Here is a 25685-nt window from a genome sequence, read left to right as displayed (position 1 = left end):
CGAATGGTAGCAAACGCCGGTGTCCTGGAGCAATCGGCACGTTGAGATAAGCATCCTGATGTCTATTGATGCTAGGAAATCTCTTTGAGACATTGAGGCAATGACGGAGCGGAGGGATTCCATCCGGAACCGCCTGGTTTTCACGTGCTAGTTGAGCAGTTTAAGGTCCAGAACGGAACGGAAGGAGCCGTCTTATGTTGGCACCACGACCAGATCGGAGTAAAAAGCGTATCTTGTTCCTGAGGAGGAACAGGGATTACTACTCTTTCTGCCTTCAGAAGAGCCTCGGCTCGGCCGGTGAGGAAGTTTTGGGACAAACTGTCTCTCATCCACCGGCCTTTGACCTGTGGCAGGTAAGTGTCGCTAAAGCGGGGGAGTCTGCGACCGATCGGGGACGCGGAGTGAGAGGGCTGAAAGTCATGAGGAAACCGCCTTGGTAGCGGTTCCTCCGGCTGCTTTCCCCGGGCGTGATTGAGCCCGCCAGGAATCTGCGCCCCTCTGAGCCTTTTGCGTCCTTTTGGACGAGGACCACTGGGACCTGCCCGAGCCTGGGAAGGACCGAAACCTCGACTGTCCCTTCTCCTGTTGGGTTTTGTTTGATGTGGGCCGGGGTAAGGAAGAATCCGTACCCTTGTACAGTTGAATGATTACATCCAACCACTCACTAAACAGTCTGTCACCAGATAACGGCAACCTGGTTAAGCACTTGTTTGGAAGCAGCATCTGCTCCAATCCCTTAACCACTAGGCTCTGCGTAAAAACACGGAGTTGGCGGACGCCACTGACGTACGGCTCGTAGCGTCCAGGACAGCATTAACAGCTTGAGTCGCAATGCCGACATTGCGAGGTTAAGGACGCTACTGCGGCCAAGATGTACATGTGACAGCGTCCCCCTGCGCAATACTAGCTGAAATAGCTTGGAGTGCCTCTACGGCTGCGAATGCCGGAGCAACCGACCCGCCGATAGCTTCATAGACAGATTGCAACGAGAGGTCTATCTGTCTGTCAATGGCATGTTTAAGTGAAGTCCCATCTTCCACTGCAACTATAGATCTAGCCGCAAGCCTGGAGATTGGGGGATCCACCTTTGGACACTGGGTCTAGCGCTTGACCACGTCAGGGGGGAAGAGACAACGCGTATCCTAAATACGGTTGGAGAAACTGTTATCGGGAGAAGCGTGGAGATTCTGGACTGCTTCTCTGGAGTCAGAGTGACCAGAAAAATACTCAATATACACTTGAGATACTGAAAGAGGGATTTCTCCTGCTGTGAAGCTGACCCCTCCACTGGAGGAGTTGAGGGGGAAATACCCAACTTTCCATTGATGGACGCTATAAGATTATTCACTATAGCGTCACCATCCGGTGCATCCGGATTGAGAGCGGTCTCAAGATCAGAGTCCTGAACAGCTACGTCTGCCTCATGATACAGAGAGTACTCCTGTGGTGACCCTGACCAGTGATGAAGTCGAGGGCCGTTCCCATGGAGCTCGCTTAGGCCGTCTGGGACTGTCGTCCGTGTCAGAGCCTGCACCCTGGGATGCATGGGACCCCCCTGGAACCCTGATTTATTCCAAATCAGGGTGGCCAGGGGCATTGAATCAACATTGGCCAAGGTCTATCTGGACTGCAAAGTCTGTAAGATATTAGTCATAATCACAGACAATATAGCAGCGGAAACTGCAACTCCGTCCCTGTCCATGGACAGGGATCACAGGTGGTCTTTTGGCTACCTGTAGCGGAGACCCCGGTTGAGCAATTGCACATACTGGGGGCCCTGGAACCGTATCACATGCAGTACAAGCAGCATAGAAAGCCTGTGCCTTGGCACCCCTGCTTTTTTGCTGTTGTTGTCTAGCCATCTAGGAGCATTAGCTAAGAATAGCGACCCTACAGTGAATGCATACAAGCATGAAGTACAAATAAACACTTCAGCACATGTAGTACAAGCAGCCTAGAAAGCTTGTGCCTTGGCACCTTTGCTTTTCTGCTGCTGTTGTCTAGTTATTCAGGAGCATTAGCCAAGAATAGCTACATACAGTGAATGTATAGCATACAAGCATGAAAATAAACACTGCAGCACATGCAATCCAAGCAGCATTGAAAGCTTGTGCCTTGGCACCCTTGCTTTTCTGCTGCTGTTGTCAAGTTATCCAGGAGCATTAGCCAAGAATAGCGACATACAGTGAATGTATAGCATACAAACATGAAAATAAACACTGCAGCACATGCAATTCAAGCAGCATTGAAAGCTTGTGCCTTAGCACCCTTGCTGTTTGCTGCCGCTGGCTAGCCATCTAAGCGGGTAGACAGCCAAGAATAGCCCTTACAGTGCAATGTATAGCATACAAGCCCAAAGGACACATGACACTTCAGCACATGCAAGACAAGCAGCATAGAAAGTCTGTGCTTTAGCACCGCTGCTTTTTAGCTGCTGTTTCTAGGCCTGCATCCTGAATAGCGACTTTACAAAAGTACAGCAGGACACTTCGGCATTAGTGGGTCAGCACTGCAGCTGCCGCTTACCGCCCGCACAAAAGCAGGTGTGTGGCGCCTCCTGTGACTGCTAGCTCAGCGCTTGTCTCCGTTTTCCCGCTCTGCGTGCCGGAATGGCTGCCGGCGTCCAGAGAAGAGGGGCGGGCCGAGGGCGTGCCCGAGACAAGAGCGGGAACCCGGCGTCCCACTGAGTCTAGTGAAGGGGGCTGGAGAATGCAAAGCAGACTCCAGCTCCCTGCGCTGACTTACTGTACAGCGTCCCGCCCCTTCCCTGACTGGCAGGGCTGGGGGCGGGAACGAAAGGAAAACTAGGCCGCAAAGCCGGGGACTCGAGTAATAAGCGCGGCCGTCCTATGTGCACGGCCGGCGCGGAAGTCCCCGGCGCACCACAAGTCCCAGCCGCGCCACAGTGTAAAACACCCAGCAGCGGCCGGCGCGGCAGTTCCCAATACATAAATTCACTCAGCAAAGCTGCAGTGAATAATAGCACAAGCGCTCCGCGCTGTTGTCCCCGGCGCACTAACACTCCCAGCAATGCTGGTGTGTGTGTGCGCGATTGCACGGGGACACAGAGTACCTTGATGTAGCAGGGCCCTGTCCCTGAGGATACCCAGCTCCAAATCCAGCAGGTTCTCTGGGTCTGTGGATGGAGCCCGGTCTCAGTGCCTGGAGACCGGTAAGATCCCACTTCACCCAGAGCCCTGAGGGGGGATGGGGAAGGAAAACAGCATGTGGGCTCCAGCCTCCGTACCAGCAATAGGTACCTCAACCTTACAAACCACAAGTGGGGTGAGAAGGGAGCATGCTGGGGGCCCTATATGGGCCCACTTTTCTTCCATCCGACATAGTCAGCAGCTACTGCTGACTAAACAGTGGAGCTATTGCATGGATGTGTGCCTCCTTCGCACAAAGCTTGAAAACTGGAGCAGCCCGTGATCACACGGGGGGTGTATAGCCAGAAGGGGAGGGGCCTTACACTTTTTAGTGTAATGCTTTGTGTGGCCTCCGGAGGCAGTAGCTATACACCCCAATTGTCTGGGTCTCCCAATTAGGAGCGACAAAGAAAAAGTCTGTGGAGCCTCTGTTAGGAGTCTCGACACAGAAACTAGCCAGATATCCCTCCGGGAAGGACCTAGCCAAGGAGTGGCTCTTTTTAGGAGACCACCATAACAAGTGGCCCTTTTAGTCAATATCCCACTCTTTGACAAGTTTAAAGATATGACAAGGGAAATACCAAGGCCAGGTATCCATCCACAGACAGATGTTTCGGGGTATTGCCCCTCATCAGTGTGGAGTAGGATTCTGGCCAGGTGGGAGCAATGCCTAGTAGACCAACACTGATGAGGGGCAATACTCCGAAACAGCTGTCTGTGGATGGATACTTGGCCTTGGTATTTCCCTTGGCAAATCTTTAAACTTGTCAAAAAGTTGGATATTGACTAAAAGGGCCACTTAATATGGTGGTTATGGTGGTCTCCTAAAAAGAGCCACTCCTTGGCTAGGTCCTTCCCGGAGGGATATCTGGCTAGTTTCTGTGTCGAGACTCCTAAGCGAGGCTCTACGGACTTTTTTGATTTGCATATTTCGCAGGGGGCAATGCACCTAGGATTTCACTGTGTTGAGCGCCCTCATTGGCTGCCGGCAGTGTTTTCTCTGGCTGGTCTCTCAGAGATCAGTGATTGTTTTGTCTCAGAAATTATTTGGCAGAAAGCAGAGATCCAGAGGAAAGCTGCTACAATCAGGAGCTACTTTGCTCAGTTGGGAAGACTGAGGGACCTCTGCCCAGAGAAGCATCAACCCCAGACTTCATAATAGTAGGAATGAAAGGAAGAACCCCCTTGATACTCCTGAGTCTGTCTGTAATTTGGTAAGATTTCTACGCATACAGCACACCTCATGTGTCTGTCCCTGATGGGGAAAAGAAAAACATTGGTGGTTGGTTGTGTGAGGGGCTACTTAACCTCTTGTGTGTTACTGTCCATATTAAGAATAAGAATCTAACTCCTGGTGTTCTGTCAGCAGGCAACTCCTAGAAAATAGAGTAGAGCTGTAATATTTTAGAACTAACTTGCAACATTTCTTAGTCTTGTGTTTCAGGTCAATGGCATATTCAGGTGTTCAAGTAAAGAACATGTACAGAGGAAATGAGACCATGATCAACAGGAAGTATAGCTAAGTCAAGGATAGTTTAGGCATCATTCAGACGTCCAATTTTTATTGTGGTATTGACTGATAGCACTTGTATCTACAACTTATGGGATCCTATATCTGTGATTTTCCACAGTCTGTGTGGTCTGCGCAATATCGCAGCGATATGTCTGATTTTGAGCCTATTGTCAGATCAATATCGGCATTGCAAGACTATGGGACTATTAAAAAAAAAAAAAAAAAAAAAAAAATCAGAGCATTCACATGCCATTCGAGTGCTGTCAGAATTTCATAGACTGTTAGAAAAGGATAGAGAAACTTTTATGAAACTCGGTCAGTTTTTCTCATTCATGAAAAACCCAAACCTGACATGTGAATGAGGCCAAACACACCAACACAGGGAGCAGGAAAAATAAACAGGATCCAAATGACTTTGACAAAGGTCAGGTCAGAGCATCTCCTAAATAGAATGTCTTGTGGTGTGTTCTCAATATGCATTGATAAGCAGCCTTCAAAAATCGTTCTACATAAGGACATTTGGTAAACCTGTGAAACTGATATGGAGACCTATGGCTCAATGATGCCCATGTGGAGTGTAGACTGGTGATTAGAAGCTTACTGCACATAGGCACTGCTAAACGTGTCTATAAGGTGCATGTGATCCTCCGAATCCAACCAGGAACTGTGACGTGACATGTCAGAGTGTGACATGCCATGGAGTGTGACATGCCATAGAAGACTGAACAAGAAGAAAGTGACGTCATTTTATTTACAATTAGGCACAGAGTCACAAGCAATCAAGAAAAGACAAAGGATTGCAAGAATAAATATTTAGTCCATTACCTAACAGTTCAGTTTATTTTTCTTAGTAAAGTCCACAAACTGAATGCTGCTAAAAACCAATAAGCATGTGTCTGAGACATTCAGCACTATAGTTAAAGGGAATCTGTCATAAGATTCATGCTGCCCGAAACCACAGACAGTAAGAATCAAAGTCAGACTGCGACATTGTAGACCGGTATATTTTGAAACGATGCCAGGGACTATAAGGAGAGGCGTAACTAGTCCGATTACATCATAGGTTGGCTTCTCCCTGCTCTGCTCCAGTTAACATGTTTTTCCCAAAGTACACATATGGAAGACCAGTCAAGCTTGAGTGGTCCAGGTAGAAGCTGGCCCAGGTTGTCAGACTCTCTCTATGGTCTAACTATAGTTTGCTGTAATGCTGCAGTCAGGCTCTAAGTGATGCTGCCCGTGATTTGGGCAGCATGAATTTAATGTCAGATTCCTTTTAAACAATTTACATACAAATTTTTAAGCAGGTTAACAAAGTGGCTTCTACAAGAATTACTAAATTACATTAGGACAATAGAAAATATTTCAATTATTTATTGAGCCGTTTTCTTTTTTTCAAAAGTGATTCTCGCAGAGCAATCTGAGGAAAGAAAACACAAAGAGGTTAATGAAGAAAGGTATTCTAAACTATATGGTAAGTGAGTGCTACTAGGGTCGTTTTTTTTTTTTCTTCAAGATAGGCAGAACCGCTTTAGTAGAACCCACTTCATGAACCTTCCCTCTTTTGGGGCAGATTCTAAAAGGTGCTAATTGTTGTGTGAAGCAGCTTTTTAAGTTTTTTTTTTTTTTAGCAGCCTTCTAAATTGGACAGTGTATAGTTTAGAGAGGTTTCCACCAGGAGACACTTTAAAGAAATACCGTGCACTTTTTCTCTTACCAGGCATTTTTCAAAGCCTAACGTGAAAGAAAAATACTCACAATGTAGAAAAACGGATTTTTGTGTACTCACCGTAAAATAGTTTTCTCTTAGCCATCATTGGGGGACACAGGACCATGGGTGTTATGCTGCCTTATCCATAGGAGGACACTAAGTAGATGCAAAAGCATAGCTCCTCCTCTGCAGTATACACCCCCTAGCCGGGCCAGGCAAGCTCAGTTTTAGTACACAAGCAGTAGGTGAAAGAGCCAGTAAAAACTTACCTCAACAGAGGAGCATGAGAAAAAAAAAAAAAAAAAAAAAAGTCCTAACCAAATAAGGTACTGAGAGAACCAAGGCCCAACAGGGCAACAGGGTGGGTGCTGTATCCCCAAATGATGGCTAAGAGAAAAAGATTTTACGGTGAGTACACAAAAATCCGTTTTTCTCTGACGCCTCATTGGGGGACACAGGACCATGGGACGTCCTAAAGCAGTCCATGGGTGGGAAAAATAAAAACAAGACAACGCAACCCAAGGACTAGGAACCAGTCCCAGACAGCCTGGAGCACCTACTGAGAGAAGGTGCTCCACTGCAGTTTGCAGAATTGTCCTACCCAGATTTGCCTCAGCTGAAACCCGGGTATGGACTCTGTAATGCTTTGAAAACGTATGTAGGCTAGACCAGGTCGCAGCCTTACACACCTGTTCCACTGAAGCCTGATGCTGAATGGCCCACGAAGCGCCAACTGTTCGCGTGGAATGAGCCCGTAGCCCACTAGGAATGAGCTTGAGTTGCAAGCGGTAGACTTCCTGGATCGCAGAGTGAATCCAGCGAGCCGGAGTCGCCTTTGAAGTTGCCTGTTCCTTCTTAGGCCCCTCAGGAATGACGAACAAAGAGTCCGTTTTCCTAAAGGGGGCTCTCCTGGATATGTAATATCTGAGAGCTCTGACGAGGTCTAACGAATGCAGAGACCTTTCCACCCTATGAACTGGGTGTGGACAAAAGGATGGCAGAACAATGTCCTCGTTCAAATGAAACAGGGTAGGAACCTTTGGAAGGAAATCCGGAAGGGGGCGCAAAACCACCTTGTCCTGGTGAAAAATCAGAAAAGGCTCGCGGCAAGAGAGTGCTGCTAGCTCCGAAACCCGTCTGATGGACGTAATTGCCACCAGGAAAGTTATCTTCCATGACAGAAAAACAAGGGAGGATTCCTTGAGAGGTTCAAAGAGGGACCTCTGGAGGCCGTCGAGATTGAGGTCCCATGGTTCCAGCAGCCGTTTGTACGGGGGAACTAGATGGGAAACGCCCTCGAGGAAGGTCTTGACCTGCGTTTTTTGAGCCAGTCGGCATTGGTAGAAGATTGAGAGCGCTGAGACCTGCCCTTTAAGGGAACTGAGAGCCAACCTGCAGAAAATCGAGAATTCTGGGGATGGCCAGAGCCAGAGGCTGGACGTTAGTTTCCCTGCACCATGAAAGGAAGATTTTCCACGTACGGTAGTAAATGCGGGATGAAGCAGGCTTTCGGGCGCTGATCATGGTAGAGATAACCGCGGGGGAGAATCCTGCTCTTGTTAATACCCAGGTCTCAATGGCCATGCCGTCAGCTTCAGGGCTCTGGAGTTCTGATGGAAACTGGGCCCTTGTGTCAGCAAGTCTGGGATGTCTGGAAGGCGCCATGGTACGTCTACGAGCATTTGTTTTAATTCGGCGTACCAGGCGAGCCTGGGCCGGACTGGTGCTATCAGTATCATTGGCACTCCCTCTACCTTGATTTGCCTGATCACCCGCGGCAGCAGAGGTAGGGGTGGAAATATGTAAGGCAGGCGGAAGTGGAGCCAGGAGCAGACTAGAGCATCCGCGCCGATGGACTGCGGATCGCGTGACCTGGCTATGAACGCGGGTACCTTTGCGTTCAACCTTGAGGCCATTAGATCCACGTCTGGTGTACCCCAGCGAGTGCAGATGTGTAGGAACACTTCTGGGTGGAGAGACCACACTCCGGCGGCCAGGCCTTGGCGACTTAGAAGTCTGCTGCCCAGTTCTCTACTCACGGTATGTGTACCTCTGATATCACTGACCCTGTCGATTCGGCCCAGCTGAGGATCCTGTGGGCCTCGAGATAATCTGCCTTGCTGCAGGTGTACCCCTTGGTGATTGATGTAGGCTACAGCTGTCGCATTGTCCGATTGGACTCGAATCTGATGAACCGCTAGCAGAGGGCAGAATGCCCTGAGCGCGAGGAAGATCGCGCAGATTTCCAGAATGTTTATGGTTAGGGAAGACTCCTGGGGTGTCCAACGTCCTTGAGCAGTGTGGTGCCGGTACACTGCTCCCCAGCCTAGGAGGCTGGCGTCCGTGGTCATGACCAGCCAGTTCGCTGGGAGAAAAGATCTCCCCTTCGATAGGGATGAGGACCGAAGCCACCAGCGGAGTGCGTACCTGACTGAAGGCGTCAGGTGAAGAGGTTTGTCCGGGGAGAAGGGGCTCTTATCCCAGGCCGCTAGAAGGGCTAGCTGCAGTGGGCGGAGGTGCAGTTGAGCAAAGGGTACTGCTTCCATAGCCGCCACCATCCTGCCGAGCACCTTCATGCTGAATCGATTGGAGCGAGATGGAGGACGTAGAAGGCAGTGTACCGCTCGTTGAAGAGCGATCGCCTTGTCCAGGGGGTGATAGATCAAGCCCCGACGTGTGTCCAGGGACATGCCCAGGAAGGTGAAGGATCGTGATGGGATCAGAGATGATTTGTCTAGATTCACTAGCCACCCTAAGCGGGATAGGGTGTCCACAGTGATCTGTACGCTGGTTGAGCAGTCGCGGAAGGAGGGGACCTTGATGAGGAAGTCGTCCAAGTAAGGGAGAACAACTACTCCCCTGGCGTGAAGGACGCTCATGGCGGCCGCCATGACTTTGGTGAAGACCCTTGTTACGGTGGCAAGGCCGAAGGGTAGAGCTACGAATTGAAAGTGGGAGTCCTGAACTGCGAAGCGGAGGAACTTTTGGTGATCTGGGGCGATGGGTATATGCAGGTACGCGTCCTTGATGTCTAAGTCGAGGAATTCCCCTTCAACCATGGATGCAATAATGGACCTTAGGGACTCCATTCTGAATCTCCGTACGTGCACATGTTTGTTCAGGTGTTTGAGGTCCAGGATGGGTCGAACCTACTCATACTTTTTGGGGACCACAAAGAGGTTGGAATAAAAACCCCTGAACTTGACGTCGTCCGGGACAGGTATTATCACTCCTGCTGTTTGGAGCGAGTGGATTGCTGAGAAAAAAGCTTCGCGTCGTTTGAGACTTTAGGGGGTTTGAGAGAAAGAACCGACTCGGGGGTCGGGTCCTGGTAACCGGAAGCCACAAGGTCTCGCACCCATTTGTCGTCTGAGGCGGCAGTCCAGATGTGTTGAAAAAAGCCGCAGTCGACCTCCTACAATGAGTGGGTCTTCCGGGGCGCCGAAGGAGTCATGAGGGGAGAAAACGTTGTGGACGAGTCTCCCTAGTCCTGGACTGTTTCGGTCTAGGCTGCCATGACGAAGTGGGTTTCGGGGAGAGCTGAGGTCGGTCGGTCCCTGCGTAGTCCGCGGCTGGCGGCGGGGACAGCACGGGATGTCGACCAACCAATGAGTTCCGAAGGAGCGGAACGAGGACTGTGGACGTCTGGTGAAGGTCGTCCTGGACTTCAGGTGGGGGAGGGAGGTATTCTTTCCTCCCCTGGCGTCAGAAATGAGCTTGTCCAGATGTTCGCCAAACAATCGGTCTGGAAAAAAGGGAAGGCCCGTGAGAGACTTCTTGGAGGCAGAGTCCGCTCGCCATTGTCAGAGCCAGAGAGCTCTATGGATGGCTATGTTATTTGAGGCGGCAAACGCTGCGCAGGTAGCAGCATCCATGGAGGCCTGCATGAGGTACTCCGCCGCAGCGGCAATTTTGAGCGGTCACCTCTGTGAAGGTGTGAGGGAACTGGGATTCCTTAAGCGAAGTGTTAAGGGATTCTGCCCAGACCGAGGTCGCATTTGCGACCCACACAGAGGCAAAGGAGGGCGAGAGGGAGGAACCTGCGGCCTCCAAAGCAGAGCGGGCGAGGTGCTCCACCTGTCTTGTCTGAGCGTCTTTGTGGCAAAGCGGGAGACCAGGGGGGGGGTCGACCGAGGGCGGATCGGCCCAGCCCTTAGGGGCAGGTGAGGCAAAAGGGTACCGGGACTCCATGAGTTTTCGGTTCCTGAAACGCCTGTCAGGCTTCTCCCTTTGCTTTGTGAGGATATCCTGAAACTATGGGTTATCAGCGAAAAACCTTATGAGGTTTCCTTGCCCTCTTAAAGGAGACCGCATGGTCAGTGGTAGTGGATGGGGGGGATCCTCCACATGCAGAGTTTGGTTGATTGCTGCTATAAGGGAGTCTATTGCAGTTTGATCATCTGGGGAGGCTGAAACCAAGGATTCATTTTGGTATAAACAGCATTCCACCTCCTCCAGCTCTTCACAAGCCGTGGAGCGTGTTGAAGAGCCTGCCCTGTGTTCTCCCGAGGGAGAGCCCGCTGGAGACACCCGGCCGTGTGCTCTTTTCCTGATCCCTGCAACCGGTGAAGCATTTGCCCGGATTACCTTAGAAGGATCCTCCATAGGGGTATCCTCAGGCTGCGTTCCGTCCAGGGACCCAGAAGGGTGTGGAGGACGACATTGCATAGCCAGCACCAGGTTCTGTGACAGCTTTTCCATGCATTGGGACAGAATCTGTGTCCATTCCGGTGGGCTGGGAGCCCTAAACTCTGGGCTGACGGTTGCGGCGGTGGTGGCAGGGGGGTCTTGGGGGGCTATAGGGGCACAGGACTTACAGAGAGAAGAGATGTGTTTACGTGGTAGCTCAGCGTGGCAGGCAGTGCAGGCTGAATAATAGACTATGTGGGCCTTAGCACTCTTAGTGCCCTTAGATTTCTGCATGTTCCTAATAGGAGTATGCCAGGAGGGGGAGCAATGCTCAGCAGAGCTACAAGTGAAGCAAGTACCTCACCAGAATCAGCCGATGTCCCTGTCCTCAGGAAGGATTAAGCTCTATGGAGATCTTCGCACGCTTTCCTGGGGGGGCGGGGCTTATCGCGGCCACGGGGGGCGGGGCTTAGCGCTAAAAGAGCGGGAAGATGAAGTCAGTGTGCCCCCCCCCTGCTGTGGGTAGAAAAAAACGTCAGGAAGGGAGCTTCTGATAGTTTTCCTCCCTCTCCCTCCAGTCAGCACACAGCTTGTCACTGGTGGTTATCAGCCGGCTTTTCTGCTAGAGCAAATAAGCAGAGCAAATAAAACAGCATGAGTCCTTCCCCCTGCCACCGGGAAATTATCTGCAGGACTTTCTGCAAACAGCGAGGGACTTCTCCCTCCTCCAGCCAGCAAGCTAGTGAAAAGTTAACACTGTGTGTGCAGGATCCTTGGGGCTCTCCTCCTTGCACATAATAAATACTGTAAATGTCCTTGGGGCCTTCCCTGCAGCGTCTTTTCTCCCTTTGTCTGGGAAACCAGTCAGGGGGGATCTCACCTTAAAACACTGCTTCCGTCCAGGTAGTGAAAATAGCAAAGTCAGCTTGCTGTGTCGGTGTCATATTCAACTCAGAGGGTGCAAAGAGGGGCTGAGGAATTGGTGCCATCTTCAACTCAGAGGGTGCAAAGAGGGGCTGAGGAATTGGGCTATAGGGGCACAGGCCTCTACCCTGGGCTTTGGAAAATCGGTGTCTGTGGAACCCGTCGTCCAGCCCAGGATCCAGCGTCGCAGGAGGGGGTACGTGGAGGCGACACTCCACGTTCCCGCCCGTTGATGGTAGTGGGAGATCGGTCCCAAAAGGAAACAGTCGCCCTCAAAAAATAATAAACCTTGAAAGGAAGTGCCTCCTACAGACACTAAGCTAAAACTGAGGTTGCCTGGCCCGGCCAGGGGGTGTATACTGCAGAGGAAGAGCTATGCTTTTGCATCTACTTAGTGTCCTCCTATGGATAGGCAGCATAACACGCATGGTCCTGTGTCCCCCAATGAGGCGTCAGAGAAATGGCAAGTTCTTTTACAAGAGAAAGATTTTTATCTCAGTAATGGGAAAGACTTCACTGATTACAGAATGTACCTCAGAATTGAGAATGTTGATAATGACTGATCAATTCTGGCAGAGAAAGAAGCAGATTTCTCTGATATGATATATTACAAAGTTGCTTATTTTCATGTGCACTATTGATTTATGAAATAAAAATTAAAACAATGATTATGCTTTAAGTGTTGACTCATTACGCTGAGTTAACCATACACCATATTAGATAATTGGTGGCAGCAAACAATATCTAATTTGTATGGGACGGTCAACTTATCCCTCTTTAACACAACGTGCAGCACAATAAACTGTGCATATTGACGTTAATATACATCATAGCATCAAATTGAAGAATGGGAGGCTGTCAGCCGTGCGCTCTAATGTGTACAGCTAATGCCAAAGTCATTATCATATTATGTTTGAGTGATCAGTTAGCATTACCTGTTTATCTCTGAATGAACGCTTGTTTTTTGATCTGATGTTCTGGCTATATCTCATCATCATATAGTTCTTATTCTTTTTCTTCTCCTTGTTGGTGGTGCTGGCATGAGGATTCATTCTCATTTTTTTCCTTACAAATTCTTTTTTGTCCGTCCTACCAGCCTATAAAATAAAAACCATTGTCCAGAATCCGTCAAACATTAAACGTTTAAGGAGAAAACACAATTTTGTTTGTTGTATGACCACCGTGTTACTGTAGTAATAAAACACCCAGGGTGATTGACAAAAATCTGGATAACCATCCTGTCCTGCGGTAATCAATGGAAGGAAAAAGAAGTATTCCAGATGGATAAAATTCTTCAAATTGTATTAGTGAAAAATATTTTAAAATCCATAGGTGGCAGATTACATTGTATATTCAAACACGTTTCAGGCATTGAGCCCTTGTTCACCAACAAGGGCTCAACTAATACAATTTGAAGGATTTTATTCATCTGGAATCCTCCTTTTTCCTACCATTACATGTTTAAAGGGAACTAATCACCAGGATTTTCCTATATAACCTAAAGCCAGTACTATACTGGCACTATCAGGCTGAGTCTATACATACCTGCAGTGGTCAGCTCGGATGTTTACATTTTCAAATTCAAGAAAGTGAAGTTTGTAAAATCAGCAGCTTCTTGAGTGACAGTTGCACTGCATAAGCATTATACCGTGTAGACTGTGAGCCCTCACGGGCAGGGTCCTCTCCTTCTATACCAGTCTGTTTTGTATTGTTAATGATTGTTGTACGTATACCCTCTTTCACTTGTAAAGTGCCATGGAATAAATGGTGCTATAATAATAATAATAATAATAAATAATATTAACCCCTTCACGACTGGCCGATTTTTCGCTTTCCGTTTTTTTTTTACATTCTTTTTCTGAGAGACGTAACTTTTTTATTTTTCAGTCAATATGGTCATGTGAGGGCTCATTTTTTGCAGAACAAGCTGTACTTTTAAATAAAACCATAGGTTTTACCATATAGTGTACTGGAAAATGGCAAAAATATCCAAATTCAGAAAAATTGCAAAAAAAAGTGTGACAGCACTATTGTTTTTGAGATATTTTATTCACGGTGTTCACTATATGGTAAAACTGATGTGTGGGTGTGATGCCTCACGTGTGTACGAGTTCGTAGATACCAAACATGTATAGGTTTACTTTTATATAAGGGGTTAAAAAAAATTCGGAAGTTTGTCTGAAAAAAGTGGTGCATGTTTTACGCCATATTCTGTGACCCGTAGCGTTCTCATTTTTCGGGATCTATGGCTCAGTGACAGCTTACTTTTTGCGACTCGAGCTGATGTTTTTAACGGTACCATTTTTGCGCAGATGCTACGTTTTGATCGCCTGTTATTGCATTTTGCGCAAAAGTTGTGGCGACAAACGTCATTTTGGCGTTTAAAATTTTTTTGACGCTACGCTGTTTACTGATCAGATTAATTGATTTTATATTTTAATAGATCGGGCGTTTCTGAACGCGGCGATACCAAATGTGTGTGTATATTCTTTATTTTTTAAACCCTTTAATTTTCAATGGGGCGAAAGGGGGGCGATTTGAACTTTTAGGTTTTTTTTTTTTTTTAATTTTTAAAAACTTTGTTTTTTTTTACTTTTTTTTTATTTTACTAGTTTCCCTAGAGGGCTATAGCGAACAGCAATCCGATCGCTCTGCACTATCTGCTGATCACAGCTACACAGCTGTAAACAGCAGATATGTGCACTTCCTGCTTCCCTGGCCTCCGTGGAAAGCAAAAGTGAAAGCAGTTCATGTCTAGCACAGGAGTCATCACATGACCCTGTGCTACCATGACAACTACCGGAAGTCACGTGATCATGTCACGTGACTTCCGGTATCGGGCGGTAAGTAAAACTTTACCGCGATCGCGTTTATAATGGTGCTGTCACATATCGATAGCGCCATTTCAGGGGTTAAACGGCACAAGCAGATAACGATTCTGCTCGTGCCTAGCAGGCACACATCTCAGCTGTGAAAATCAGCTGAGATGTGCGCCAATCGCGGCATGCTGCTGCCAGCAGACCGCGGGCAGTAACGTTATGACAGCTAGGACGTAATTTTACTGCCCGCGGTCGTTAAGGGGTTAATACAATCAACTCACTTTGTCTAGCAGGACCTGTGGTGAGGTCATGCCCATATGACCAGAAGGGGCGGGACCTCAGCCACCAAAGCTGGATACCAGGTCACATGGGTATTGACCTCACACAGGTCCTTCCACAGACACAGTGAGTCGTTTGCATAATAGTTATGCTAATTCTAACAGTGGGGAGGGGATTACTATGAATATATTATCTGCTCCATTGCAACTGTCACTCAAGAAGCAGCTCATTTTATAAACTTCACTTTCTTGGGTTTCAAAACCTAAACATCCGAGCTGACCACTACAGGTATGTATAGAATCAGCCTGATAGTGCCTGTATAGCACTTTAGGTTATATACGAAAATCTTGATGATTGGTTCCCTTTAACATAAAGCTAAGCCGTCAATCAAAGAAAATTTAGTACATAACTAAAAAATATGCAGTCACATGCCAAACATTTATATAGAATACATGTTTGTGAAAACTATACCCTCTCATACATACAGATTTAGGAAAAAAAATAAATATCCTGTGTCTCTACAAATATTTTTATGTGCCTTTGTCCCCTTTAGTCTATTTGTTACCTCCGACACTGCTACTGAGCTGCAAGTCCTGCTTTGATGAATTAAGTCAGTTCCCAAACTCCAATCTTCAAAGCCCCCAAAACTAGGGAAAAACCTAGCTGCAAAGTTTGGGGTTTGAATCGAACACCGGGTGTCTGTGGCATGAGCCTTTACAAGAACCTTGCAGCAAGTGGGGTAGTATAACTGTAATAATAAAGTACACATAGCATGAAAACTCACCATAACTGTTGCAAGCCTTGTTTCTTTATCAGACTTGGGCTTTTTGTGAAGATGTTCAATATCTCGGAGTGACAACAATTCACCTTTGCTAGAAGTAAAAGCAAGGAGTATAGTCACCAATAAGTGTAAATCTGATAAACAAACAAATACATTTAATAGCAAAATATTAAAATTCCATTATAAATATTTAAAAAGATCTGGAGTGAATTCTGTGCCGAAAGACAAGGACACCTCACATGAAGAGACCATGAGGCACTTGCCATCCTAAAGAGGAGGATTACAGCTGGCTTATCTCTTATAGTAATGCAAGTAGCATAATCATCAACCAAAGAGTCTTAAAAAGTCTTTCATGGTGATAATTGAGTATGTAAACCGAATGATTATTAACCCCTTAACGACCGTGGGCACTAATTACGTCCTAGTGGTCATAGTTTTAATTCCCTCGGACTGCTGCAAGCAGCCTGCGGCGATCAGCGCACATCTCAGCTGATTTGTACAGCTGACATGTGTGCCTGCTAGGCACGAGCAGAATCGCTACGTGCCTTTTAACCCTTTAAATGGCGCTGTAAATATGTGACAGTTCCATTATAATAGCGATCGCGCTATAACTTCACTCACAGGCCGATACCGGAAGTTACATGATCACATGGATCCGGTGGTTGTCATGGTAGCACAGGATCATGTGATGACTCACAAGACTCAGGTCTTGTAAAAAAAAAAAAAAACAGCCGAGTGCTGCTTGTTACAAGAGATGATAATTTCTCCCGGTCTGAGCGATGTTGCACTAATCGGGAGAAATGAATGAGCGATCAGACTGCTGATCGTTATAGTCCCCTAGGGACTTAGTAAAAAAAAAAAATAAATATATATAAAAAGTTTGAAAAAAAATATACACATTTGGTATTGCAGTGTTCAGAAATACCCAATGACAATATAAAATCAATTGACCTGATCGGTAAATGGCATAGCAGCAAAAAAATTCCAAACCCCAAAATTACGTTTTTTGGTCGCCACAAATTTTGCACTAAATGCAATAACAGGAGATCAAAACATAGCATATGCACAAAAATGGTACGGTTAAAAACGCCAGCTCGAGACACAAAAAATAAGCCATCAGCGAGCCATAAATCCCGTAAAATGAGAACGCTACAGTTTGCGGAAAATGGCGCAAAACATACACCACTTTTTTGAACAAAACGTGATTTTTTTTAACCCCTTAGATATAAGTAAACCTATACGTTTGGTGTCTACGAACTTGCACCAACCTCAGGCATCAAACTGACATCAGTTTTACCATAAAGGGAACACCGTGAATAAAATCTCAAAAACAATCGTGCAATCACACTTTTTTTGCAATTTTTCTGCATTTGGAATTTGTTGCTGTTTTCCCGTAAACTATATTGTAAAATTCATGGTTTCATATAAAAGTACAGCTTGTTCCGCAAAAAATGAGCCCTGACATGACCAGATTGACGGAAAAATAAAGTTACATCTCTCGGAAGAAAAATGGCGAAAAAAACCCCACCGGAAAGCGCAAAATCAGCCGATCGTGAAGGGGTTAAAAGGGGTGTTCTCATAATATAACTTTTTTTTTTTTTTTTATAGACACCTCTGTTGCAGTGTACTGTGATAAATGAGCGCTCTGTCCTTTGTCACAGTGATGTGTCGGTCGCGAACGATCCGACACAAAGATCCGGCTCCCTGCTGTGAACGACAGGAGCCGGATCACCAGTGTGAGCCACTGAAATCACTAAACGGCTCTTTTCGCAGTCAAAACCCCATCACTTCATTCAGTAGCGTGGGCAGTACTGTATCAGTCATAAGACAGCTGATTTTCTACAAGTGATCTGTCTGTCCTTCCAGATCTTCCCTTTAATGTACAGTGTACTGTTGCTGGTGTCTGAGGCATGTCAGGTTGTGCAGCGGGCAGAGAGGAGCCGCCGGGAACATGCCTGTCTTCTGACTAGTCTACAGCGTGAAAGACCATGACGGCTTTTAAAGCATGTTTTTCTCAAACATACCTGGCTGAGATCTTACAGCCAGTGCCTGATACAGGCTGCCATTGGATTGGGCAGAATGTTTCCAGTGTCAGGTTTAATTTAAGTGTAGATATAAAGTGGATGTAAAAAGTTTGAGAAAAACAGACATATAATATCCATAAATGATTATTTTACAGAACAGGACAGAAAGCAACACACCTATCTTCCTCTTCACTGTCTATTTCAATGTTTTTCCTCTTCTCTGCTTTCCCAGGTGCGGACGATACTTCCTTTGCCAACTGCGCAACACGGATTTTCTTAAATTCTTCCTGGGTAAGGAGCCTGCTGGCACTGACGGCTGCAGCCTTGGACTTTCGCTCGTCTTCTGGCATTGCTTGAAGCTTTTCTGCCTATAAAATCCAAAAACATTTTAACACTTCATTTATCAAAGACGTCTTCATCTTAAATAGAAAAAAAAACAACAAAAGTACCACTGTTGGCTTTGGGTACTACTAATTTTTCTGAGCCTACACTGTCGTTATTTGCATCAGTTTTAAAAATGGAGGAAAAAAAAAACGGATTTTTGTGTACTCACCGTAAAATCGTTTTCTCTTAGCCATCATTGGGGGACACAGGACCATGGGTGTTATGCTGCTTATCCATAGGAGGACACTAAGTAGATGCAAAGATGTTAGCTCCTCCCCTGCAGTATACACCCCCTGGCTCAGCCAGGCTACTTCAGTTTTAGTACACAAGCAGTAGGAGAACAAGTAACAAAAAACGTGAGTGAATACTCATAACAAAAAAGTACTGAGACAGAAAAAAACTAAAGGCCCAACAGGGCAACAGGGAGGGTGCTCTATGCCCCAATGATGGCTAAGAGAAAACGATTTTACGGTGAGTACACAAAAATCCGTTTTTCTCTGACGACTCATTGGGGGACACAGGACCATGGGACATCCTAAAGCAGTTCATGGGTGGGTAAACAAACAACGCAACCCAAGGACTAGGAACCAGTCCCAGATAGCCAGGAGCGCCTACTGAGATAGGTACTCCACTATAGTTTGCAGAATTTTACTACTTAGGTTCGCCTCAGCCGAAGCCTGGGTATAGACTCCGTAATGTTCTGAAACAGTATGTAGTAAAGACCAGGTCGCAGCCCTACACCTCTGTTCCACTGACGCCTTATGCCTAATGGCCCAAGAGGCGCCAACTGCTCATGTGGAATGAGTCCGCAGCCTACTAGGAATGGGCTTGAGTTGCAAGCGGTAGACCTCCTGGATCACAGAGCGAATCCAGCGAGCCAGCGTTGCCTATGAAGCTGCCTCTCCTTTCTTAGGCCTATTCGTATCACCGGGACTCCTTCTGCCTTGATCTTCCTGATTACTCGCGGCAGCAGGGGCAGAGGCGAAAAACATGTAAGGCAGACTGAAACGACTTCAGGAGACTAGAGCATCCGCGACAATGGACTGGATCACGTGACTTGGCTAAGAACGCGGGTACCTTTACGTTCAACCTTGAGGCCATTAGATCCACGTCTGGTGTACTCCAGTGAATGCAGATGTGTGGGAACACTTCTGGGTGGAGAATACCACTCTCCGGCAGCCAGTCCTTGGCGACTTAGAAGGTCCGCCGCCCAGTTCTCTACTCCCGGTATGTGTAACGCTGAAAACACAGACCCCGTCGATTCGGCCCAGGTGAGGATCCTGAGGACCTAGAGATAAGCTGTCTTGCTGCTGGTACCTCCCTGCCGATTGACCTACGCCACAGCTGTTGCATTGTCCAATTGGACCCGAATCAAACGACCTGCTAGCAGAAGGGGGGAATGACCCGAGCGCGAGAAGATCGCGCTGATTTTCAGGATGATTTCTGGGAAGGGAAGACTCCTGGGTTGTCCAACGTCCCGAAGCAGTGTGGAGCCAGTACGCTGCTCCCCAGACTAAGAGGCTGACGTCCATGGTCAGGAGTAGCCAGTCCACTTGGGGAAGAAAAACTCCTTTTCGATATGGAAGAGGACTGAAGCCACCAGCAAAGCGCTTACCTGACTTGAAGGTGTCAGATGAAAAGTTCGTCCAAGGAAAAGGGGGCTCTTGTCCCAGGCAGCTAGAAGCGCAAGCTGCAGTGGGCGGTGGTGTGGCTAAGCGAGCAGCACTGCCTCTATAGCCGCCGCTATCCTACCTAGCACTCTCATACTGAATCGTATGGAGCGAGAGGAGTACGTAGAGGGCAGTGTACCGTTTGTTGTAGAGCAGTCACCTTGTCTTGAGGGGAAAATATAAAGCCGCGAAGAGTGTCCAGGGACATGGCCAGGGAGGTGACGGATTTTGACGGGACCGGGGATGATTTGACTGGAGTCAGAAGCCGCCCTAAGCGGGATAGGGTGCCCACAGAGATCTGCACGCTGGTTGAGCCCTTGATGAGGTCATCCAAGCAAGGCAGAACAGCCACTCTCCTGGCGTGAAGGGCACTCATGGCGGCCGCCATGACCTTAGTAAAGACCCTTGGTGCTGTGGCAGAGCCGAGGGTAGGGCCACAAATGAAAAAAAAAAAAAAAGAAGTCCTGAACCGCAAAGCGGAGGAACTTTTGGTGAGCTGGAGCGATGGGTATGTGCAGGTACGCATCCCTGATAGCTAGGGAGGCAAAGAATTCTCCTTCGACCATAAAAGGTAATAATGGACCCTGGGAAGTCCATTCTGAATCTCCTTACGTGCACATGTTTGCTCAGGTGTTAGAGGTCCAGGATGGGACGAACTGACCCGTCCTTTTTTGAGAACCACGAGAGGTTGGAATAGAAGGCCTTGAACCTCTTGCCGTCCGGAACAGGTAGCATCACCCCCGCCGTTTGGAGGGAGTGGATTGCTGAGGAGAAGGCCTCGTGGTGTTTTGGAGCCTTTGGGGGGGGTTTGAGAGAAAATACTGACCAGGGGATCAGGTCCAGAATTCGATGTGGTAACCGGAAGACACAAGGTATCACACCCATTTGCGGTCTGAGGCGGCGGCCCAGATGGAGGACGACGAGACTCCTCTGTCTTTGTCTAGACTTCCAGGACGAGGTGGACTCGAGGAGGGCTGAGAAGGTCGGGCCCTGCGTGTCTAGTAAAAAACATCCTGGGCTAGAGTTGGGGGAGGGAGGTACTCTTTTCCTCCCGTGGCATCAGACAAAAAAAGAGCCTGTCCAGATGATCGGCATCGGTCTGGAAAGGAGTACTGTGAGAGGCTTCTTAGAGACAGAGTCCGCTCTCCATTATCGGAACCAGAGGGCCTTACGGATGGCTATGGTATTTGAGGCGGCAATAACTGCGCAGGTAGCAGCGCCGAGGGAGGCCTCTGCCGCCGCAGCAATGTAAACTCTTACATCTGTGAGGGTCTGAGGGAAACTGGTAGTCCTGGTGCCTGTGCGACCCACACAGAAGGGGAGAGGGACCCGCGGCCTCGAGGCAGAGCGATCGAGCTGCTCCACTTGTCTGTCTGTCGGGTCCTTGATGGAGGATCCGTCAAGTAAAAGACAGGAGTGGTCCTTCAGGCAGGCGGAAGCCGGGTGAGGGCCCACCGAGGCCGGATCAGCCCAGCCCTTAGGAGACAGCTAAGCCAAAGGGGTACCGGGACTCCATGAGCTTCCGGATACCGAAGCGGCGTTAAAATCCCCTTTTTTTTTCTTGAAGTTTCTTCACCCTTTTAAAAGGAGACCGCAGGGTCAGTAGCAGTGGATGGGAGATCTTCCACATGCAGAGTTTTGGTTGATTGCTGCAATAAATCCATTGCAGCTTGATCGCTCAGGGAGGTTGAAACCAAGGAATCATCCCGGTACAAACATCATTCCCCTTCCTCCGGCTCCTCAGAGACCGCGGAACATGTGGGAGAACCCCATCTGTGTACCCCAGAGGCAGAACCATGGGGGTCATGCCCTTTTTCTGATCTGCAACCAGTGAAGCAGAGGGCTGATTCTTATCAGAAGGACCATCTATAGAGGTGTCACAGGCTGCGTTCTGTCCAGGGGCCCCGAGGGGTGTGAGGACGATGTTGCATATCCAGCACCAGGTTCTGGGAACTGTGCCCATTCCGGGGGGCTGGGAGCCGTAGGCTCTGGGCTGGCAGCGGTTGCTGCGGTGGTGGCGGGGGGGGGGGGGTAAGCTACAGGGGCACCGGACTCACAGAAGGAAGAGGTGCCATCATCCCCTAGTAGCTCAGCGTCTTATAGCTGTTGCTGTAGTTGTGCAGGGCATAAAACATATGACTGCAGCCCCTGGCTGATGAGCCACAAACTGATTGTAATGAGGGAGCAATGCTCTGCACAGCTAATATGCAAGTGAGGCTATAACTCACCCAGAACACAGATAGCCCTTCCCCCCCCTCCTCCTGTGTCACAGTTCCTGTGGGAAGGAGGATGTTGAATGTTTCACGAATTTCCATGTCATCCTTGGCCTGCTGTGCAGGGGCCATGCTAATCTTCTGTGTAGCTCTGCATTTGAGCATATGTGCTGCCAAAGCTAGCACCCTGTGAGGGGGGCCGTGGCTTATCGAGTGTTGGAGGGGACGGGGCTTAGCTCTGACAAGAAGGCATGAGAAAATATAATAAACAAAAAATGGTGGGAAGGGACTCCCCTCCCTCCTCCAGCCCTGCACAACAATGGTGGACAGAAAAACTCTAAGGCTACTTTCACACATCAGTTTTCTGCATTCAGGCACAATCCTTTTTTTCCTGATCCAAAGGATCCGGCAAAAAAATGTAAAACCGTATCCACCGGATCCGGTTTTTAACGGATCCGTTATGCCGGATGCGTACAAAACCGGATCCGGTGGATACGGTTTGCATCCGTTTTTGCATCCGGTTTGTCCTTTTTTTTGAAGAATTAGCTTTTTTAATTAATTTGGTGCATGCGCAGTTTACAAAAACGGATCCGGTAGCCGCATCCATTTTTTTACCGCATTACGCCGGATCCGGCGTCCATAGTCTTTCATTGTAAAACACGCCGTATGTCGCCGGATCCGGCGCGATGCGTTTTTTTTGCCGGACAAAAAAACGTTGCAAGACACGTTGCCTCCGGCCGCCGCTTTGATAAATTTCGCCGCATCCGGAAAAAAACGGATGCAACGCAAAGCCATCAGGTACAATCCGGTTACAATGCAAGTCTACGGGGATAAACCGGATGCGGTACCGGATCAGATTTACCCGTTTTTTTCCGGATTGTACCTGATGGCAAAAACCTGATGTGTGAAAGTAGCCTAAGTGTACCACAGCTGCGCCTGCACTGAGCCCAGGGAGCTCTCCCCTCCCCTCGCCACAGGTGGAAGCTATGTAGGAGTCTGCAATCACAGCCCATGTGCATCCAGTCAGTGTGACCTTTGCTCCAATTTCCTGTCAGGGAGCCAGTGTGCAGATTCTGACGCCTGCTGGCAGAACTTGTATCAACTCAGACCCTGCCAGAGGGAGTGAGGAAGTTTTCATCTGCTCTGTGCTCTGGAAAAATCGGAATGATCTCACCTCAGCTCCTGTAGAGATGGCAGTCTGGTCACACTTGGTGCAGAACTTGTATCAACTCAAAGCCTGCCAGAGGGAGTGAGGAAGTTTTCATCTGCTCTGTGGTCTGGAAAATCAGTGCCTGTCGTCCAGTGAGTAACAGCCCAGGATCCAGCGTCGCAGGAGGAGGTACGGGGAGGCGATACTCCGCGTTCCCGCCTGTTGATGGTTTTGGGAAAATCGGTCCCCGAAGGAACCGTTGCCCTCTAAAAACGAAAAATTCTTGCTGCAGTAGTCTGCAGAGATGTGCCTCCTGTAGACACTAAGCTAAAACTGAAGTAGCCTGGCTGAGCCAGGGAGTGTATACTGCAGGGGAGGAGCTAACATCTTTGCATCTACTTAGTGTCCTCCTATGGATAAGCAGCATAACAACCATGGTCCTGTGTCCCCCAATAAGGCGTCAGAGAAAAAAATATCACCATGATTCACTTTGTTTTCTAAAAATGGATGCATAACATAACCCAAATAGACCACACACTAATTAAAGGGAACCTGTCAGCAGAAATTTCCCCTAAAACCTAACAGATTCCCCCTCTGTAGCTCCTGGGCTGCATTCTAGAAAGGTCCCTGTTATTATTGTGCCCCCTTTCTGACCAAAAAGAAGGGAATTTTGTTACTTACCGTAAATTCCTTTTCTTCTAGCTCCTATTGGGAGACCCAGACGATTGGGTGTATAGCACTGCCTCCGGAGGCCACACAAAGCATTACACTAAAAAGTGTAAGGCCCCTCCCCTTCTGGCTATACACCCCCCGTGGGATCACGGGCTGCTCAGTTTTAGTGCTAAAGCAAGAAGGAGGAAAGCCAATAACTGGTTTAAACAAATTCACTCCGAAGTAACATCGGAGAACTGAAAACCGTTCAACATGAACAACATGTGTACCCGAAAAAAACAAAAATCCCGAAGGACAACAGGGCGGGTGCTGGGTCTCCCAATAGGAGCTAGAAGAAAAGGAATTTACGGTAAGTAACAAAATTCCCTTCTTCTTCGGCGCTCCATTGGGAGACCCAGACGATTGGGACGTCCAAAAGCAGTCCCTGGGTGGGTAAAGAAATACCTCATGTTAGAGCTGCAAAGACAGCCCTCCCCTACGGGGAGGCAACTGCCGCCTGCAGGACTCTTCTACCTAGGCTGGCATCCGCCGAAGCATAGGTATGCACCTGATAATGTTTGGTGAAAGTGTGCAGACTCGACCAGGTAGCTGCCTGGCACACCTGTTGAGCCGTAGCCTGGTGTCGTAAAGCCCAGGACGCACCCACGGCTCTGGTTGAGTGGGCCTTCAGCCCTGACGGAACCGGAAGCTCCGCAGAACGGTAGGCTTCAAGAATTGGTTCTTTGATCCATCGAGCCAGGGTGGCTTTGGAAGCCTGCGACCCTTTGCGCTTACCAGCGACAAGGACAAAGAGTGCATCCGAGCGGCGCAGGGGCGCCGTGCGGGAAATGTAGATTCTGAGTGCTCTCACCAGATCTAACAAATGCAAATCCTTTTCATACCGATGAACTGGATGAGGACAAAAGGAAGGCAAGGAGATATCCTGATTAAGATGAAAAGAGGATACTACCTTAGGGAGAAACTCCTGAATGGGGCGCAGCACTACCTTGTCCTGGTGGAACACCAGGAAGGGAGCCTTGGATGACAGCGCTGCTAGCTCAGACACTCTCCGAAGAGACGTGACCGCTACCAGAAAGGCCACTTTCTGTGAGAGTCGAGAAAGTGAAACATCCTTCAGAGGCTCGAAGGGCGGCTTCTGGAGAGCAACTAGTACCCTGTTTAGATCCCATGGATCTAATGGCCGCCTGTACGGAGGGACGATATGACAAACGCCCTGCAGGAACGTGCGCACCTTAGAAAGTCGTGCTAGACGCTTCTGAAAAAGCACGGATAGTGCCGAGACTTGCCCTTTAAGGGAGCCGAGCGACAAGCCCTTTTCCAACCCAGCTTGCAGGAAGGAAAGAAAATTAGGTAACTCGAATGGCCAGGGGGATACTCCTTGTGCAGAGCACCAGGATAAGAAAATCCTCCACGTTCTATGGTAGATCTTAGCAGACGTGGACTTCCTAGCCTGTCTCATGGTGGCAACAACCCTTTGGGATAATCCTGAAGACGCTAGGATCCAGGATTCAATGGCCACACAGTCAGGTTCAGGGCCGCAGAATTCCGATGGAAAAACGGCCCTTGGGACAGTAAGTCTGGTCGGTCTGGTAGTGCCCACGGTTGGCCGACCGTGAGATGCCACAGATCCGGATACCACGACCTCCTCGGCCAGTCTAGGGCGACGAGTATGACGCGGCTGCAATCGGATCTGATCTTGCGTAGCACTCTGGGCAAGAGTGCCAGAGGTGGAAACACATAAGGGAGCCGGAACTGCGACCAATCTTGCAC

The 25685-nt window shown here is 48.4% G+C and overlaps 1 protein-coding gene and 1 pseudogene across 1 annotated transcript in view; both read right to left on the bottom strand.

Annotated features, from left to right (window-relative positions):
* Window positions 1-5394: 5394 nt before the first annotated feature.
* The window catches only part of SDAD1 (SDA1 domain containing 1), a 164294-nt gene continuing 144003 nt past the window's right edge, over window positions 5395-25685 (bottom strand). Inside the window, exons 19-22 of the mRNA XM_075337456.1 lie at window positions 18004-18194; window positions 15806-15893; window positions 12859-13020; window positions 5395-6079 (exon numbers count right to left, since the gene is read on the bottom strand). Coding sequence (XP_075193571.1) covers window positions 6029-6079; window positions 12859-13020; window positions 15806-15893; window positions 18004-18194 — 492 coding nt within the window. The 3' untranslated portion in view covers window positions 5395-6028. The remainder of the gene's footprint in view (window positions 6080-12858; window positions 13021-15805; window positions 15894-18003; window positions 18195-25685) is intronic.
* On the bottom strand, window positions 22166-22279 carry LOC142258652 (U6 spliceosomal RNA; annotated as a pseudogene).

Source organism: Anomaloglossus baeobatrachus, chromosome 1, assembly GCF_048569485.1.
Source record: "Anomaloglossus baeobatrachus isolate aAnoBae1 chromosome 1, aAnoBae1.hap1, whole genome shotgun sequence".
Taxonomy (NCBI): domain Eukaryota; kingdom Metazoa; phylum Chordata; class Amphibia; order Anura; family Aromobatidae; genus Anomaloglossus; species Anomaloglossus baeobatrachus.
The sequence above is the reverse complement of the archived record's forward strand: the minus strand, read 5'-3'. Positions and strand labels throughout refer to the sequence as shown.